Source organism: Aplidium turbinatum, chromosome 8 (genome assembly GCF_918807975.1).
Source record: "Aplidium turbinatum chromosome 8, kaAplTurb1.1, whole genome shotgun sequence".
In the NCBI taxonomy this organism is placed as follows: domain Eukaryota; kingdom Metazoa; phylum Chordata; class Ascidiacea; order Aplousobranchia; family Polyclinidae; genus Aplidium; species Aplidium turbinatum.
Window position 1 is genome coordinate 9,563,317 of NC_137479.1, and position 18,957 is coordinate 9,582,273.

Sequence of the window (18,957 nt, forward strand, 5' to 3'; positions counted from 1 at the left end):
GGCAACGCTGACACGAGCTCCCTTCTGCCCCCAAGGGAATCTTCAGTTCAGTTTATTTCATTTCTGACCATCACAGCAAAAACAATACATGCCGACATAGCTGAAATGTAAAAAAAGATAGAAGTAACAGAAAGCGAGCGCTAAGATGCGCTTGGGGCCGAAATATAAAAATCAGTGAAACAATTTGGCACCATCACACGGTGGCATAACAAGTCAGTGCGCAACGCCATACCAACAATCAATAGCTTTATTTGTGAAAATGTTAGAATTGATACAATATTAAACTGTTCAGCAAAATAATATTCAGGTGAGTATATCTAAAATCTAAATCATCTGTTAGCATTGTATACTTAAAGGGCGGGGAAACCCAAATTAACTTTTTGCGAGTTTTTTGTTTCAGCGTGATGTCATTGTGTACAACATGCGTTTTAGCAAAAAAAAAATCCAAATTTTGTTGCCCTCGTCTCGCTAAGGCCGCTTTTGTTTGATACCCGTTTGCGAGGTCTCGTTGCGCATCAAGCTGTGATGCTGTTCGCTGTGACGTCACAAGGTACATACAGTTGTGGCCAAAAGTTTGAGACCAGACTTGATTTATGACCATTTTTGCATTACTTCAAAATACTGCATCAGATATTGTTTCAGTTGCATCATCTTATATCTGATGCAGTATTTTGAAGTAATGCAAAAATCGTCATAAATCAAGTCTGGTCTTAAACTTTTGGCCACAACTATATGTACCTAGTGACGTCACAGCGAACAACATCACAGCTTGATGCGCAACGAGACCTCGCAAACGGGTATCAAACAAAAGCGGCCTTAGCGAGACGAGGGCAACAAAATTTGGATTTTTTTTTTGCTAAAACGCATGTTGTACACAATGACATCACGCTGAAACAAAAAACTCGCAAAGTTAATTTGGGTTTCCCCGCCCTTTAACATGAGTAGTACAAAAATAAATTAATAACAATTAAAGAAGTAAAATAATAAACCTAATTGTTGTAAATCATAACTCTTTTGAAACATCTTAAAAGTATGTTATATACAGTACATTTCATGTTTGAAACTTTATTGAAACAATGGCAAGGGTAAGCTTGTAGCAATTTAAATAAAACTTATGTTTTCTTTGCCCAAAAAAGTGAAAATCTGGTTTTGTCTTGTACAAAACTACGCCACTTCTACTTTTTTGGGTAAAGAGCGTTAAAATTTAAAAGCAAACACGTGCTAGTTGAGAAGTCTTCTATTTTAATAAATTGCCATTGAAGTTTGCTTACATTTGCCGCTCCAGTGACGCAATCGGTGGCAATGGGTTAGAGCGATGTACTTATAAAAAGTCACGGAGTAATACGGAGTTAGTGAGTTCGAGCCTCACCTGGAGAAATGTACTTTTTCATAAAAGAAAAGTCAATAAAAATACCAAGATTCAATGAACAATTTTTGGTTAAGTTCAACACGAGTTAAGATCATTGAGCAATCTCTTGCCTTTTAATATACATATGAGGCAGCCAGGAAAAAATTTTGGTGGACAAAAATGATTCATGGGATTGTGTAGATCTACTTCGTTCTTCACCATGACCAATTGTTTAATGTTCAAGGATCTGAACTTGGAAATGATGCAATTTTCATGACGTAGAAAAGTTTGCAATTCTTAACCACGTTACTTTTCAAAGCTGCTTTCCCAAATTTTGAAAGTGATTGACTGAAATTCCAACTTCATGTATTTGTAAATTACTGTAGTTGAATACTGAAAAACTTGGGTGTTCATCAGGACAATTCTCGTTTGTAGTGCTAGTTGCAACGTTCATCTGATGAAAATGAAAGTAAAAGCAACAATAAACAGGTTGATTTATTGCTTCATTTATTGCTTTCGCGCACCATGACAATGCGCAATTGCGCATTCTCAGAGCGAATAACATACTAAATAAAATCTACAAAGTAATTTACTGCAGTGCGGTTGAAGGCAAGTTAACGGTTAACTACTGAGTACTGTAGTTCATAAATAATAAGTAACTTAAACAAATGCAGTCATGTTGCGAAACTTGTATTATAATTTACTGATAAAACTTATAATTTATTGATAAATTTATTGATAAAACCGTAAAGACGGTATCAGAAAAGCACAAGTAATGAAAACATAACAATTTAAAATTACTTCACCAGTGAAATCTATTGTACTATGAAAACTATTTATAACAACAACGTCTTAACATTGTGAAGAAAGGGGCGTTCTTCCCGGCTATCAGCACAAGGCTGAGCACTCACTAGTACAGCGAGCAGCTGCGATTCGCCAACCATAACGGTGTAGCTTCCACGCTAGCCATTCCACGCTAGCTTCCACGCTAGCCACGCTAGCCATCGCTGTCAATTCTTGCTACAAATCGGCTGCCGAGAAACATATTGTTGATTGGATGGTCTGAATGGCTAGCGTGGAAGCTACACCGTTATGGTTGGCGAATCGCAGCTGCTCGCTGTACTAGTGAGTGCTCAGCCTTGTGCTGATAGCCGGGAAGAACGCCCCTTTCTTCACAATGTCCTCTGCCCTGGCGCCTGCTGGTTTTGTTGGCTCTTTCTTTGTTTCCACAAAGATAAGAGTTAAACTGACTGGTAAAGCGGTGGTCGAATAAATTTGTGGCAGAATACGGTGCGATACTGATGAGCCCAGCTTCATGGGCGAAACACGTGTCTATCGCTGTCAATTCTTGCTACAAATCGGCTGCCGAGAAACAAACTTCTTAACAGTTACAAAGCTGCGAAAGATGTCATAAAACTGCTTGAAATAGAGGCCTCGCTAAATGCTGTGAAAATATCTAGCCTACTTATTTTTATAAAATAAAAATATTAAAAACACTGAATAAATCTTTTTGATCGTCGCAGTCTAACACATAGAAGCTGCAGAACTAATTATTTCTGCATGTTCGTTTCCAAAACCAAACTGTCGCTGTAGCCTACAAAGTAAACTGAAATGAATAGTGGAGTTGTCTATTGTGGTAGCTTACAGCCAAATATTTTAAATTTAAATGCGGCTGACGCCAAGAAAGTTGTGCTCAGTAGTCAGCAGCAACATTGGTTTAGAAAAGCATGTCAACTTAAACCCGTCATCATAGGTGGTTATAGGCAAATTGTTTGTAAGCAATTGTTCGTAAGCAATTGTTCGTAAGCAATTGTTCGTAAAACAATTGTTCGTAAACTGTTTTTCGTAAAGTGAAATCCGTAAAACAATTCTTCGTAAAGCATTTCTTCGTATACATCAAATTTTAACTGCATGCACGAAAAAATGCTTTAGGAAGAATTGTTTTACGAAGAATTAATTTTACGAACAATTGTTTTACGAACAATTGCTTACGAACAATTGCTTTACGAACAATTGCTTACGAACAATTTGTCGGACACCATCATAGGTAACCAAAAATGAAAATAAATGCATCCTTGTAGCCTACAACTGAATAACGAGAAAAAGAACAGAAGTTGAAAGACATTAGCATCTACTTTTTAAATTCAAGTTGCAAGTTTGTGATCTGTCAATTTACTTTTTCAGGTGTCACTTTCGCCTCTAGCCTGCGTTAATTTTGTAAAAACGTATATTGCTCCAGGTGAGGCTCGAACTCACAACCTCCGCATTACTCCGTAACTGTTTATAAGTACGGCGCGCTAACCGATTGCGCCACTGGAGAAACAAATGAACTACAAAATTATTTCATTTTCTTTTGCCATGAGATTCATTCATTCTGGATAGTTTCGCATACTTGTAGAGGCTTTGAATCACTGACGCAGGCCCGGTCCCCGAGATTTGCAGAGTGAAGTTTCCGATTGTTGAAGTCTTGTTGCGGGGAACTATTCCATCCATTATAGATGCGTTGAATGGAGAGCAGTCCTAAACGTGCGTTGCTCAAGCGCACACCCCGAGAGTCGAACCAGCACCGCTTGATCTTGAAGCTTTTTCATTCAAGAAGTCACGCGCTAACCAACTGAGCTATCGGGACTAATTCTAAGCCCAAAGGCATAACTTTGTTTAAAATTTTGCAGGCCTTGTTTTATTGGTGTTTGTTGTCTCCGAACATTTGAACGTAACATAAAGAAGTACAATTTTTTTTATTGATCAGTCTTCACTGGAAACTATCTTGTTTTGAAAGCACTTATCTTCATTAGAGTGTTGTTGCAATTACCTTTTCCTATACCACCACGTTTTCCATGTAAGATGTGGCCTACAGGTTCGATGGAGCGTGCAGCATAAAACCAAACCGAACAGAGGATTTCAGAAAAAGTGGAAACATAAAATTCACTTTTGACCAAGTCCTCCTCATATTGAATGCTTGTCATTTTGTGGATGCAAAATGAATCAAAATGATGTAAAGTTCTTAGACATTCGCTGCTCCAGTGGCGCAATCGGTTAGCGCGCCGTACTTATAAACAGTTACGGAGTAATGCAGAGGTTGTGAGTTCGAGCCTCACCTGGAGCAGATATCATTTTCACAAATTCACACAAAAATAACGAAGAGAGAATTTGCAACATCAGTCAGCAGTGTTGGATTTTCTGATGAGACACAAGCGATGGAAGAAAAAGGGGTTATGAGATTGATTAAAACGATTTCAAACACAAAATTTTTTTCGGGATTTGAAATTTAGCTTAGTTTGCTTTATTGTAATCGTTTATCGTTACAAAATATAATCTAATTTGTGTGTTTAACCTTCGCATTACTCCATATGGATGGATGAAATAATTTCCCGGCAACAACACTTCAACAATCGGAAACTTCACTCTAGTCAGGTTCGTTATGTAATTTCGTTCAAAATTTTTGGAGATTAGCAAACCTATACATTTTCGGAAAGCTTAGACCATGAGGAATCCGAAAAACGTTGATTACATTTGCAGAGATGTCCCTATGGCCGCCATTTTGAATTTTCAAAATTGCCGCCGCATAATATATATTTTGATATATCTTGGCTTCTAATAAACTTAGAAACTTTATCAAACATGCTAATTCTATGTTTTAAGGGTCAAGAAATCCATTAGAAGCATACCTAGATACCAAGCGTTAACCACTTTGCAATTATCCGCCATATTGGTTTTCAAAATGGCCGCCAAAATTATATTTCGTTACATTACTACTTATATACAGTGTTACGTCGTATTTGTCCGCCTACAAAAAAGTATTTATTCGTATTTGTTGTCGCTTACTGGAAAGGCACCACACATGGAACGATCACTGCAGTGTATCAGAAACCAAATGTTCTAGGAGAACTAGTCGCACCAAAGCTCGAACTTACTGCAGCTAAGAACTCATCAATCTTTCCATATCATGTGCCCATTAAGCTATGTGCCAAGCCAAAACCAAAACTTAACAACAGAGCGCGGAGGTTTGAGGCCAACACAACAGGTGTTGCTCAGTCATATGAACTGACCCAGTTATAGGGTGGGTCACAGCATCTACTTTGTCCAGAGCAAGAGAAAATGATGAACAAAGCAAGATCCCCGGATGGGCAGGATACAAGTCATTCATCTCATCTTGCCAACCACTCACTCACGTTAGTGCACTGCCCCTGCTACCTCAAGTTGCTCACTAGCCTACTATGCTGACTGTGATTCTACAAGTATCCCAGCTGAAGATGTTAGTCGTTGGTCAGGGGTACCCAATTGTGATAACCTTCGACATGGCCATCTAGGAAAAGGCAGTGCAGTTGCTAGACGCACGGGTCGACCTGAAAAGAGAAATTGTTTCCAGACTGGGTGAGCTGCACGCTGTGATAGCTGCACTATAAGAGCTCTCGAAACTTCCATAGAGAACTCTGGGATTGTGGATGCCTGGATCGAAGCCGATGTGTATGGATCTGCGACCACAAGACAAATTCTCAAGAGTGCGCACTACAAGAAAACTCCTCGTGCACACATCCCAGGGACACATCCACACTTACATAGCTTTGTATGAACTGGCCTTGGATCAGTTTTTTACAGAGAAGCCACATCTGAAGATTATCTGCTCAAGATCAGCAGATAAGGTCCAGGAGGCATGTACATCGTCATCTGATAGCAGAAAGATTAGTCCTGAATCCATTTCGACTGCTCATGACCATCTGGAACGAATCCTTTTAGATGAAGATGTGATGCAGCAATCGAAAGCATGGGAAACAGAGAAGTCCTCTAATGTGATGTTCAAGTCAATGATGAACTATGTTCACCGTGTGAAAACGATCTTATTCTTTGTCGAGGCATCCCGGAATGCAGATCTCAATCTCCATTTGCAAGCTGGTGAGGAACTGAATAAGCCCTAGGTCGGATAAAGTACAAGCGCCTTTGGCCACGGTATATTGCAGATATGCATGACCTGAAGATCCACCCAGAGACTTGGTGTGAACTTCAAGAAGGCAATGTGTCTGTTACCAAGGGTGAGATCCCATTTGTGTCCATTGGTGCAGATCGTGCATGCGAGCAGTTCAACAAGATGATGAAATTCCGCTCTGCACTAATTGGCATTTCTAACAACACGAATGCCCGGCAACGGTTTTTCCTGGCTGCACCAAAGATGTCGCGCCTCTCATAAAAGTTCAAAGAGCAGTTTGGAGACACTTTTTTCAAAAAAAGTCACCATGAAGTACAACCAGCCATTGTCAGGAAAGAGCATGAAGCTGTTGACAAGATAAAGGCTACCATACTGAGTCACGGAGATCCATTCGCAGTTGAAGATGATGAGTTGTATAACTTCATCACACACGCATGTGTTCTAGGCCTACAAGAAAATATCAAACAGATCCTGATCGTCGATGAGCAGGGACAACAGCTCTGCAAAGAGTATGTTGCAGAACGCATCAATGGTGATGTCAACTTATGGGCACCAGTTAAGAAGCAGAACAACCCCATGTACATGTCAAGAAACAAAAGATCTCTACGGGCGCTTCATGGTCCTATCCAGATCAAGCCGGAACATTGACCAGAAGAACGCTATCGGTAACTATGAGTTCACAGTCACAACGAGAGCACTATTCGTTCCAGATGGATCAGTTCTACCATGCACTGATAAATCAAAGCTGATCCATTGCCTGTAGCATCTGGTTGAAACTGATGGAACAGAGCATGATGCGCATGAACCAGCATCGGGTGGACAGAGAGTTGACACTGCTAATACAGAACAGTTACCACCGGCATCGCACTTGAGTCAGAAAATTGCCATTGTCAATAGCATGGTGGTCGTCCAGAAGATGACAAAGAATACGGGGCCATCACGACAGTCAAAGATCTTAGCCAACACTTCAATGACAAGCTCATGACGTTGACAGCAGAGTTTGACTAGATTATTCTGGTGTTTGACACGTACAAGTCTGACTCTTTGAAATAGAAAACTAGAGTAAGTCGACGAAAAGACAAAGATTTCGTCTAATACGACGTCTGACGCAAAGAAATAATAATAATAATAATAATACCAAATCATGGATGACACCAGAATCAAGCACATACCACTGAGTAGGTTCCTGTCCCATGCCCGAACGAAAGCAGAATTGACACAGTACCTTGCTGAAGAAGTAATCGGATATAACAAGCATTCTCCAAAGCTGGTGATAACTTCAGCGTCAGGCCACACCAGAAGCAATCGGAACATCACGTTTGAAGTGAACAATCACGAAGAAGCTGACACCTTGATAATCTGCCTCGCAGCATCAGCATCACAGCGGAGTCCTGGTGCGCAGTTAGTCTTCTTCAGTCTGGACACAGACGTTCTTGTCCTTGCTGTTGCAAACTACAACCAACCCACGGCATTGAACATCATATATTAGAGTGAACATAAAGTAGTTTGTAGTAGTTTTATGTTTATAGTTTTATGTAGTTTATAGTTTATAAGTAGTTTATAGTTTTATGCTTTAAAGTTTATAGTTTTATGTTTATATTTTATAGTTTTATGTTTATAGTTTTATAAGTAAACAATAAAGTAGTTTATAGTTTTATGTTCACTCTAATATATGATGTTAAATGCCGCGTGGTTGCTTGGTTTTATCTGTCTATGGTTAAAAAAAATCACCTCTTTACCAAAAATTGTGCGACCAACTCTGCAAACACTTGTTCATTTCCATGCTATCAGGTACACTGGTGAGTGGTGATCCCACCAATATGGAGAGCTCTAGGACAAGAGAAGGCGAAAGCATTACCCGTATTCTATACTTTCAGTGGAGCTGATAATGTTGGCAGATTTCCAGGATTGGATAAAACCAAGTGGTTCCAACAGTACTTGAAGGCAGGAATGGAAACAATCAATGCACTAATACAGTTCCCTGAGGACAGCACACTATCTCAGAATGTGAAAGAAATGCTTGCCAACTTTGTCTGCACGATGTAGCCTACTGCCCGAAGGGTGTCCACATAAACAACATTCCAGAACTGAGATGACACATGCTTTGCAAGAACTTGGCGGAGAATCATAACTTGCCTCCAACAATTGGTGCATTAGAGGATCACGTTGAACGCGTGCGAGTTCAGAGTCGTGTCTGGTGCCAAGCCACTGTCATGTGGCAACAGCTCCTTGATCCACTTCGGCATGGCTACCATCAGCATGAAAGTGGGGTTTCACCTATCACCACAAAGATTCTACCTGCACCACAAGCCATTATTCAGCTAGACCGATGCCAATGCAAAACCAATTGCTCAACCCAGAGATGTTCGTGTCGAAGGAACAACTTGACCTGCACCGACTTGTGCCTGTGTGGGACAGACTGCGAAAATGACGTTGACTGTAATGCTGGAAATAAGACTCAGGACAGCTGTTGGAAAATTGAATTGTTTTTTGTTTGTCCAAGATATGACAGTGGCGTGCAGGCTTGCTTTTAATGAATTCATTAGTCAACAGTTCTTAGCACTGGCATGTTGAATGAAGTTTATATCTCAACTAGTAAGTGGTAATGTAACGAAATATAATTTCGGCGGCCATTTTGAAAACCAATATGGCGGATAATTGCAAAGTGGTTAACGCTTGGTAACTAGGTATGCTTCCAATGGATTTCTTGACCCTTAAAACATAGAATTAGCATGTTTGATAAAGTTTCTAAGTTTATTAGGAGCCAAGATATATCAAAATATATATTTTGCGGCGCCATTTTGAAAATTCAAAATGGCGGCCATGTGGACATCTCTGCAAATGTAATCAACGTTTTTCGGATTCCTCATGATCTAAGCTTTCCGAAAATGTGTAGGTTTGCTAATCTCCAAAAATTTTGAACGAAACTCTTTTTTTTGACATCAGTGAACCTGACTACTAGGGTGGCTCGTTTTTGAACTTTTTTTTTAATTCTCTCGGGGTAGTGGGGAAATGGTGCCAATGAGTGAGAAAACGCTCATGACAAAATTTGAGATTCGTAACAAATTGTCTTTAGCCTCCTCATGGGGCTCAAAAATCGAAAAATGGGGTCAAAAACACAATTTTTTCAAAAAATAAAAAAAATATTTTGAAAAAATATTTTTAGTTTGGGTAGATACAATATTGTTTAGATATATCTAATTAACCTAAGAAAAAAAATTGGAGTCATTTGAAGTATTCCTTCAGCTTCCTCACAGCTTCTGAAAATTTTGCATTTTGCTTAAAATTTCGCATTTTTGTGTGTGGTTACATAACCACAAAACGTCATTGCATTTCTCTTTATAGACCTGCCCTGAGCTGTTGCGTCATTTTTTAATGAAATGGGGTTAATTTGGTAGGATATAGTGACGTCTTCTATTGAATTTGCGTCACTGACAAAGCCATGGTTGTCACAACGAAAGCTTTGACAAAAAAATGAAAGAATTTAAACAATACATGTTTCTGTTGCTGTTTTAAGGTAAAAGTAACTTTTTCTTATTAACACATGATGTTTCAAATGAATATTTCGGTAATGCCCTGAAGAACGATAATATACAGTAGCAACAGCAGTTACTAAAGGTTACAATAGCAAACAGCAAGGCTTATGAAAGCGATTCAAACCAGCGAAATTATAATCAACATCACAAGGAAGGTTTTCAACAAAAACACAATCAACGAATTCAACAACAACGCAATCAACGCATTCAACAAAATCAACAAAAACTTAGGCTACAGCAATGTTGAACACAGTAGCCTAGTGCTAAATTTTCTGTTCAAATGTTAAATTGCTTTTTATTGTCAAATTTCGGCGTTATCTTTCGGCTCAGTAACGTTGTTCTAATGAAACCGTCTCTGTTTTCTTCACCACAAACTTTGCTGGATGCTGCCGTTACCAACTTTATCATTCTTTCCACTGCTAGTGTGACAGGGAATTTTGAAGAGCTCACTTGGCACCGGTAGTGGAGTTCCTTGACTGATTGCTTTGCATATTACGTCATCTGTTACATCTTGCAACAAAGGTGGTGGTGTGAGATCAACGTTTTGCCAGTCAATTAATTCATGAAATGCCGTCGCGTCAAAATTTATGATTGGAATTTTAAAACCTCTCCTCACTGCTGTTTCGTTTTGCTATCAGTTTTCGGGCACGCAAAACTCTTCTCAATCCAAGTTCCCGGATAATTTTACTGTCGTCAGCAACCACGGATAACAAAACACTTTCTGGATGGGCATTTTATCCATTTTTTTGCATCACTGGAAGAACGATTTGTTTGACTTCTATTGGCAGGCAGCGTGTTCTCATAATTGTTTCGTACATGTGCTTAGCACCATGTGTAGCGGATAGATTGCATTTTATTTTGAACCACATTGGTGTATACTGTATATACTTTCATAATAAATTCCACCAAAAGAATTAAAGTGCCAGATGGGTTGGATTTCATCACATAGAGACGCAAAATTCTGTTTGCTGTCCTCAGCCAGCGTGAATGACATATTGTTCCAGGATTACGTTGAAATACAGGATCATTCACAGTGGCTTTTGATACTGCTCGTTGGATTTCATATAGATACTTTTGGTCAGTACTTAGGTCATCAAAATCCACTTCAATAGTTTTTGTTACAATTGCGCGAAATTTAACGTTAACAGCAACTTGTTTGCAATTTCCCAATGCTTGGAATGGCCAATTTCTCCCGTGAATCCACCTGATCCACTTGTTTTCCCATCAAGTTTTTGAATTAAATGTCTTAAAGGCAATTCAGTCCAATGAAGTTGGCAAATTAACCACTGTAATGGTCTGCTAACCGCTCTTTCCAACAGTGCAACAGCTCCATTTTTTTGTGCCTGTATTTACATTTGTTCCGTCGCAACCAATTGCTCTCAAGTAGCCTATGTTAAATCTAGATTGGATGTGTTGGAATTAAAGAATTTTATAATAGCTCTCAAAATGTTTTTTGAAGAACCAGATTCCGGAGTGACATGGCTAATGAACTTTGATCCAGGCTCTTGCAACATACATATATGTTCTTCTTTAACCAGTGATTTTGAAAACTTGTTGCCTTTTTTTACATTTGTAAGTGTTTCATCAATGCGCCCATCAAAGTAAATGGAAAATGGGGAAACAAAATCTGCATCACTGGAGATTTGTGCTTCTCTGAGGACCTTTTTTCTTTCTCGACAAATTTTATGTCGATCTATAACAGAGCTGTCATCATTTTCACTTATCACCCCAATGTCCAGCAACAATGAGCCTGCAATAAAGGCAGCTGTTCTATCAGACACACTTGCTCTGTCGCACACTTGAGCTACAGATGAGAGACTTTGATTTCTCCTTTGGTTGCTTTTATCGAAAATATTCTCAGAGTCAGCAAGCTCTTCTTCACAAGTTAATCCATCACTATCTTCACATGTTACTGATATGTCTGTTACTGTGTCACATTCAGACGATGATGAAGCCAGTTCAATCCTGCGTTCAACGTATTGATTTGTCTGTGCTGCTTGGCACTGTTTCGTTTGTTTTTCTGCTGATTCATTTTTCTAACTCTGATAGTTTCAAGTTTATCAATACCAAAAATAATCATTTTTCTATTCGTGGGCTGGTCAATCAAGAAGTCCTGCTCCTTACAGGGCACTTTTTTAGAAGCAGAACATGTGCAAGATGTAAAATCCAAACATTTACATGCAGCAATATCAAAAAGCTTCTTTCCTTGATTTTGAATATTTTGTAGTTTGTCTTGGTACAAAGGAGTGTCTGCTCTGAATGGATAATTTTTCTGGAATTCCTTGAGCTGTGCATGGTAAGTATTTAACACATCCTTGACACGTTTTTTTGAAACAATGGAGATAGAAGCTGACTCCCATATTTCCATTACTGAGTTAGTGACTATTTCAGAAATTTCTGAGAAGGCCGGTTCTTTAGATGACGATTCCAGAAAAGACATTCTTTGAAACTGGCATGCTTTAATGACATCTTCGTAGTTTGGCAATACAGTTAGTAGCTGGCAAAGAGTTTGGCTGTCCAAATACAGGACACTCAATACTTTTCCTGGTTAATTTGCTCATCATTTTAAAACTTTTACAAGAACCCAGCGTAGGCCTTTATACACATAGCAAACTGCAAACACGTAAGAATTCATATTTTGAAAGGTTAGTACAACTATAACTGTTTTGCAGTCAGTTGAACCAGTAAAATAACTAAGTTAGTTAGTTAGTAGCTAACCTACTAACTAACCTACTCTTCCTGCTCAAACAAGAAGAACTGGGTCAACGTCAACAATATGTGTTTTTACAAAAAGTCACGCCATATTAGCTAACAAAGTAAACAATAGGTTGATTGTGATGCTGTTGTGGTGTGCTATTGTAACCTTTAGTTAGTAAGTGCCACTGATAGTAATTATTTCAATTTTTTGTCTAAGCTTTCGTTGTGACAGCCATGGCTTCGTCAGTGAAGTAAACTCAATAGAAGACGTCACTTTTTCCTACCAAATTAACCCAATTTTATTAAAAAATGACGCAACAGCTCCGGGCAGGTCTATAAAGAGATATGCAATATCGTTTTATAGTTGGCAAAATGTCTAACGCAATTATGTAACCACACACAAAATGCGAAATTTTAAGCAAAATGCAAAATTTTCAGAAGCTGTGAGGAAGCTGAAGGAATACTTCAAATGACTCCAATTTTTTTTCTTAGGTTAATTAGATATATCTAAACAATATTGTATCTACCCAAACTAAAAATATTTTTTCAAAATATTTTTTGTAATTTTTTGAAAAATTGCGTTTTTGACCCCATTTTTCGATTTTTGAGCCCCATGAGGAGGCTAAAGACAATTTGTTACAAATCTCAAATTTTGTCATGAGCGTTTTCTCACTCATTGGCACCATTTCCCCACTACCCCGAGAGAATTAAAAAAAAAAGTTCAAAAACGAGCCACCCTACTGACTACTCTGTCAAGTGAACCTGACTACTCTGTCAATCTCGGTAACCGCCCTGCGTCAAGAGCCTCTACAGGTATGCGAAACTGCCAGGCATAACCAATCAAGGCTTTGTCAGTTCGAGGATAAAGATTCAAAATCAAACCATTTTGTAGATGCAAAATAAATGAAAATGATGTAAAGTTCTTAGACATTCGCCGCTCCAGTGGCGCAATCGGTTAGCGCGCCGTACTTATAAACAGTTACGGAGTAATGCGGAGGTTGTGAGTTCCAGCCTCACCTGGAGCAATGTTTTCCAAAAATGACGTGAAATATTTAGAAGGTAGCGCCGCTACATGAAAGAAGAGAAAGACAGACCCAGATAGCAAATCAGTCATTTTTTACATTGATTCCACGTCTGCAGACGTTGAATGAATGTAAAACCAAACAGAGGATCTAGGGAAGAACAGTGGAGTTAAACGCAGTGAAGTGACTAACGGAAAAATTCCAGTAGGCTATAAAGCCAAAATCGAAATAAAAATGCCCACATATCTAATTAATGACAAGAAGGGCAAGCTTGGGTTGAGAAAAGTTTAGGGAATGTGGATAAATGTTATATGGAAGAAAAAGTTCCGTTCAAATAAAGGGAAAAGTTTATCGGAGGTGCGTGCGTCCTGCAATGTTGTACGTTAGCGAGACATGGATACCGGCAATGCTAAGAACGGAAAAGGGCAATAGTGAGAGCAATGTGTATGGTAAAAATGAGGGGGGAGAAAAATAAGCTCTTGGTTTATGCCGATTGAGCATTTTAGTGGAGGCACCTTCCTGTGAATTGCGCAAAGCTCACTGCTTGCAGTTTGAGCACTTTGGCAAGGTGGGCGGTGGTACCATTTTTGGAACTTAGGTTCTACAAATGGGAAAACATCACACCGAGGTATATATTTCCGTGGCCATACCCAGTGTACCGGTACCTACTGCACTGAGGAGGCCGGAACAATGTGGCACTGTCTGCAGTGAAGAATCTCTAGATATGCCAGAAATGTGTGACACTATACACCAACTTACAAGAGCAAATGGAGTTAGATGGTATGGGCATGTGCTTTTTTTTGGGCATGTGCTCAAGAGAGAGAAAGGAAGTTTTCTTAAAAAAAAAACATTGAAAGTGGATGAGGAAGTCCAAAAGAACAGATCAAGAAGACAAAGTTGGACTGAAAGAAGATGCAATAAACAAAAAAAAATATATATATAAATGCGGTGAAGACACGCGCAAAAAAAAAATTGGCCACCCCCACTATAGCATGGACAAGCACCGAATTTGTATACTATCATTTTAGCCATTCAGAAGCGCATTTTATGCAAGGACCTAGAAATTTCACTTCACAAAGTCAATAAGTGTTATCGTAGTGAAATTTCTGCACGAATAACCAACTACGTTGATGTAGGTTACTCAAATCAAGCGATACTCACTTTTGAATGGGAACGCAGGAGCACTGCAGTAAGCTATCATTGAACCTATTTCAATGCGCTTTCGTCAAATAGCAAACCCTGTTAATTAGCTTTGAAAGGTATACTGTAAATATACAAACTCGACCTTTTCTAGTGCTGATGGGAATGAGTGGGACCAGGCAAACTATAAGATGATGGCCTACTTCAGCAACGTCGAATCAAGTCATCATTAGCAGCTAGGCTAGAGTAGAATTCACTTTTATTTGTGGCCAAGTTCCTATTTTCAACGTAGGCACTTGAATTTTTTCCGATAAATAAAAAGGTAACTTTCGCTGGCTCAGGATAAATAAAAGCTAATTTTTGTTCAACAAAATGTAGCTTCCTTTTAAAAAAAAGGTTTGACAGCATGAGACAGACACACGAGTGTACATTAGATTTAAACTTTTTATTGATTTTGATTCCAACGCACGTGAAACACAAAATGGAATGGCACCAACTGGAATTAAACAGATTTAGAAAACGTTTCGCCAGTTTACTGAACGGACTTTTTCATTGTATTAATAATGCTGCTACGTGCCGCTTGGTCTTCCATGAAATAAACATCATGTCCAAGCACCAACACAGCGGTATCCCACATGTCGACAAGCAGAGTTTCAAACAACAGTAAATAAATTTAACATACAAATACGATATATTGGGTGTTATGGGTACACGATTAAGTTTGACAGTTCGTAAGTTGTTGGCAGCGTTGGGTAGTGAAAATAGAGTTGACATACAGCATGAGGAAAACAAAAAAGAATGGTAGTAAAATTTTTTGAAGAGGTCATTCGCTATTTACTAGGTCAAGGTGTGCATGAAACAACCCGGTCCTGAGATTTTGAAAAATGGAGACTTAAAAAATGGAATAGTATTTCTTGCTTCATCAACAGCGCACATGCATCCACAAACTTCCTGGCAAAACATGGTAATACGCACTTGGAAAACGTCGACCACTCACTACACTTGCTTTACAAAAACAAATTACAGGGTTGCCAGACTGGCTCTTTTTAGAAGCCAGATTTAACAAGTTTGGGCTATATAATTCTCAGCATTCCGTAGTTAAGCCTCCCTCCATTGTTGATTCCCTGTTATCTGAAATACTTCATAGGTACAGTAATACCTCTGTGAGACGTGAAACATTTAAAACTTTCTATGAACTTATCAACCCACCACACATAGCACCTCCATGAGAAGTAGTATCTTTGTCATTGGAAGAAACGTCAAAATCATGTCTAACATTCTAATGAATTGGGATGAGGTTCATGCTTGTTTTACTGTAGTGGAGAATTCAAAATTACAAGAAATAATGTTGACTTTAAGGCTCGTTTGCTGAAAAAAATGCTACAGTCAAAACTAACTTGTTGTATTTTACATTTGCAATACCCAGTCGCTCAAGTTAAGAGTTCGAAAGAGCTAACAGCGTATTTAAACAAACAAGTGCGGGCACATTTCACGCTCTCAAATGCATTATCGAAGTATGCACCACACATTGTTTAACACTGAAGAGATAAAAGAGGACTAATATTAATTTTGGTATGAAGTTCCTTACTCTGTGTAATGATTAAACATCATCTCCAAAACGTTAAGCTATCCAACAGCATTGAAAATGTCAAATCACGATGTTGGAAAGCACTAAACGAATTTTCGGAACAGCTTTTATACAGGATTCCACTAACTCAAAATGGTTTCAGCAGTTCAACATTTTTAAATCCAAACATTGTTTTGAATCAACTATCAAGAGTTGATGACAACCATCTTATGCCACCATAGACATTAGACAGGTTGTAAAGATTTATATCGACATTGTGTATGCGTCAAATGATGAAAAATCCTTATCATCTGATTGAAGTGTTTGTCTTATCAATCTTGTGAAATGTGTGTTTCAATAAGTTTATTCCAGGTTTTTTAAAATTAGCATGTGATACTTATTGATAATAACAAAAAATGAGAATGTTTTTAAGAAAGTTAAGGTTTGAACTATAATTTGTAGTTTTCTGTTCCATGCTTTTTAGTGTAAATGTAAGTTCACAATAAGTGTGCTTAAAAGTAATTTCATTTCATGGTAGTAATACGCTACAAATTTTCTTGAATATTTTCTCTTCTTATTGTTCAGATATTTAGTAAGATTAAACGTATTATAGAATTATTATTATTATAGGCTACATTACATTAGGAATGGAATAAGTTGCACACGAAAACATTTGGCTGATTAGCTTAACTTTGAAATTAATTAGTTTTTTTCTTTTTAGTTTTGGATCTGGCAACCCTGGCACCCGGAAAAGATTATTGTCTTCAATTGGAATGCTTGGACGTTTTAACTGGCTTTACTTTTCCCAAGCTAAAATTACAAGCAGTCTTGTACAACTGATTATAATTTGTATGACTTTTTCACACCTTTAAATCGTAACGTAGCTTGTGCTTGCAACACCCATCTTATGTTGAGCAAATTATAATGCATTAAAATTACAGCAAAACTGGTTGATGGGATGAAAAAGGCAAAAACAGCTATTGCACCACTAAAAACAACACATAGACCCACCACATCATCTACAACAAGCACTACTGCTATGTTAAGAAATACAACTGATTTAATAGAAAAGAAATTACAAACTTAAAGTATGGCAGGAATACATGCTACAGTCCAGTTCAAACCCAGACAGACACAAAAATATAAACATACTTGTACAAAAAAGAAAAATATACAGCAGCAGAAGTATGAAATATAAATATCTCCAAGGGCTAAGAAAGTACAGTATTATGTAACATATGTTCTTTACCTTTACAAAAGATGCCCAAAATTTCGATTAAACAAGCTTATTCGATCAGCACTATCACCGCTTAGGTTTAAAGAATTATGTCACAATTAAAAATTAGTGTCTTCTAAAATGCAGTAAATCTCAAATTGACTGCATACAATATTTTGATCAAAACAAAATGCAACGTACCGTAAACGACAAAAAAAAATCAGAACTTGCATGATTCAAAACACTACACATACACCTAAGCTTGCTACCTTTGAAGAGTTAACTGCAAAACGTAAATAAATAGAACATACAGTTCTCTTGTGATTAGTGTCAAAGTAACGCACGATAAAGTTTTAACATAAAAACTAAATTAAAATATATTATCGATTGCATTTGTGTACGGAAATAGTTCAATTGGTGTCATTATTACAGAGAGAAGAACTCCAAAAATCGCCGATGCGTAACAACCATTTACGAAAAGCATCGCCTACGTCATTCTCTTCTGGGAGCACAGAAGCAGTGAGAGGACGATAATTAGTCAATCCTGTGAGAGGTTTGTAAACGACCGGTAATAACCCCGAAAGCACGTGATCTGGCGCGGAGGTCAATAACCTCAGAGTTGATTCAGCTGAAGAACTCCAAACCTGCAACACAACAAAGAACTGTTACATAATAAACTCTTGTTTCAGATAACCATCAAAAATCCATGTAAAAAATTAGAAAAAAACACAGAAGATGCCACGAATAAAAGTACCTAACAAGGTTGTCAAGTCAGACATTAAAACATGATACAATAGATTGAGTTTCGCTTTTGGCAGCATGATCGTTGCTTACTGCCTCAAGTACTTACCTGGCTTCAAGCCAAACTGCTGCAGCGAACTCGCAGCATCAGGCAAAAACAGGTCGTTAATATCTACATTGCGAAATTAAAACGTGACTTTCTCACAAGCCACCAAAGACACACGTGACCAAAGGTCTACCTGTCGCTCCAAAATTCGATCGTCCATTCCAACCACTGGGGAGTAAGTGGAACTGCTCCCGGACTTTGTACGCGACGAATTGCTACGTGTTGACGTGGAATGGTTGTTTGTTTCGTGATCAACACTTTCTCTCTATGAAACGATCATATGAAAGTAAGTTTCATGAAAAACTCTTACGACAACCCAGTGTATGGTGATGGTAACAACGCCTATTAAATTATGAAGCCTGTTGAACTAAGGTAACCTATCCAAGTGTATGGTTCAAGTATTCAAAGACCTGATGTTATTTCAGACACGTCATATGATCAATCAAACGTCAATTGTAATAAAAAGATCATTAATAAATTGCGAACCTCCAGAGAAGTTTTCGAGCCGTAGGAATTATGATTCTTCCGTCGCTTGTAGGCGGTTAAGAAGCGACCTAAGATCTTGTCACGTGTACCGTGCGAGATACGACGATCTGATGGCTGCTGCTTTACCTGAAAGAGGTGGAGATTCAGGAGGTGGAGATGACAAAACTGAAGCGT

The 18,957-nt window shown here is 38.3% G+C and overlaps 1 protein-coding gene and 3 non-coding genes across 4 annotated transcripts in view; 2 read left to right on the top strand and 2 right to left on the bottom strand.

Annotated features, from left to right (window-relative positions):
- Positions 1 to 3,579: 3,579 nt before the first annotated feature.
- Trnai-uau (transfer RNA isoleucine (anticodon UAU)) lies at positions 3,580 to 3,668 on the bottom strand. Its single transcript is given in 2 exon segments — positions 3,580 to 3,615; positions 3,631 to 3,668. It is a non-coding gene; the product is annotated as a tRNA-Ile (tRNA).
- A 697-nt stretch (positions 3,669 to 4,365) lies between these two features.
- On the top strand, positions 4,366 to 4,454 carry Trnai-uau (transfer RNA isoleucine (anticodon UAU)). Its single transcript is given in 2 exon segments — positions 4,366 to 4,403; positions 4,419 to 4,454. It is a non-coding gene; the product is annotated as a tRNA-Ile (tRNA).
- An 8,987-nt stretch (positions 4,455 to 13,441) lies between these two features.
- Trnai-uau (transfer RNA isoleucine (anticodon UAU)) lies at positions 13,442 to 13,530 on the top strand. Its single transcript is given in 2 exon segments — positions 13,442 to 13,479; positions 13,495 to 13,530. It is a non-coding gene; the product is annotated as a tRNA-Ile (tRNA).
- A 1,563-nt stretch (positions 13,531 to 15,093) lies between these two features.
- LOC145776036 (brefeldin A-inhibited guanine nucleotide-exchange protein 3-like) overlaps positions 15,094 to 18,957 on the bottom strand; it is a 44,003-nt gene continuing 40,139 nt past the window's right edge. Inside the window, exons 42-44 of the mRNA XM_082587444.1 lie at positions 18,784 to 18,909; positions 18,431 to 18,562; positions 15,094 to 18,094 (exon numbers count right to left, since the gene is read on the bottom strand). Coding sequence (XP_082443570.1) covers positions 17,861 to 18,094; positions 18,431 to 18,562; positions 18,784 to 18,909 — 492 coding nt within the window. The 3' untranslated portion in view covers positions 15,094 to 17,860. The remainder of the gene's footprint in view (positions 18,095 to 18,430; positions 18,563 to 18,783; positions 18,910 to 18,957) is intronic.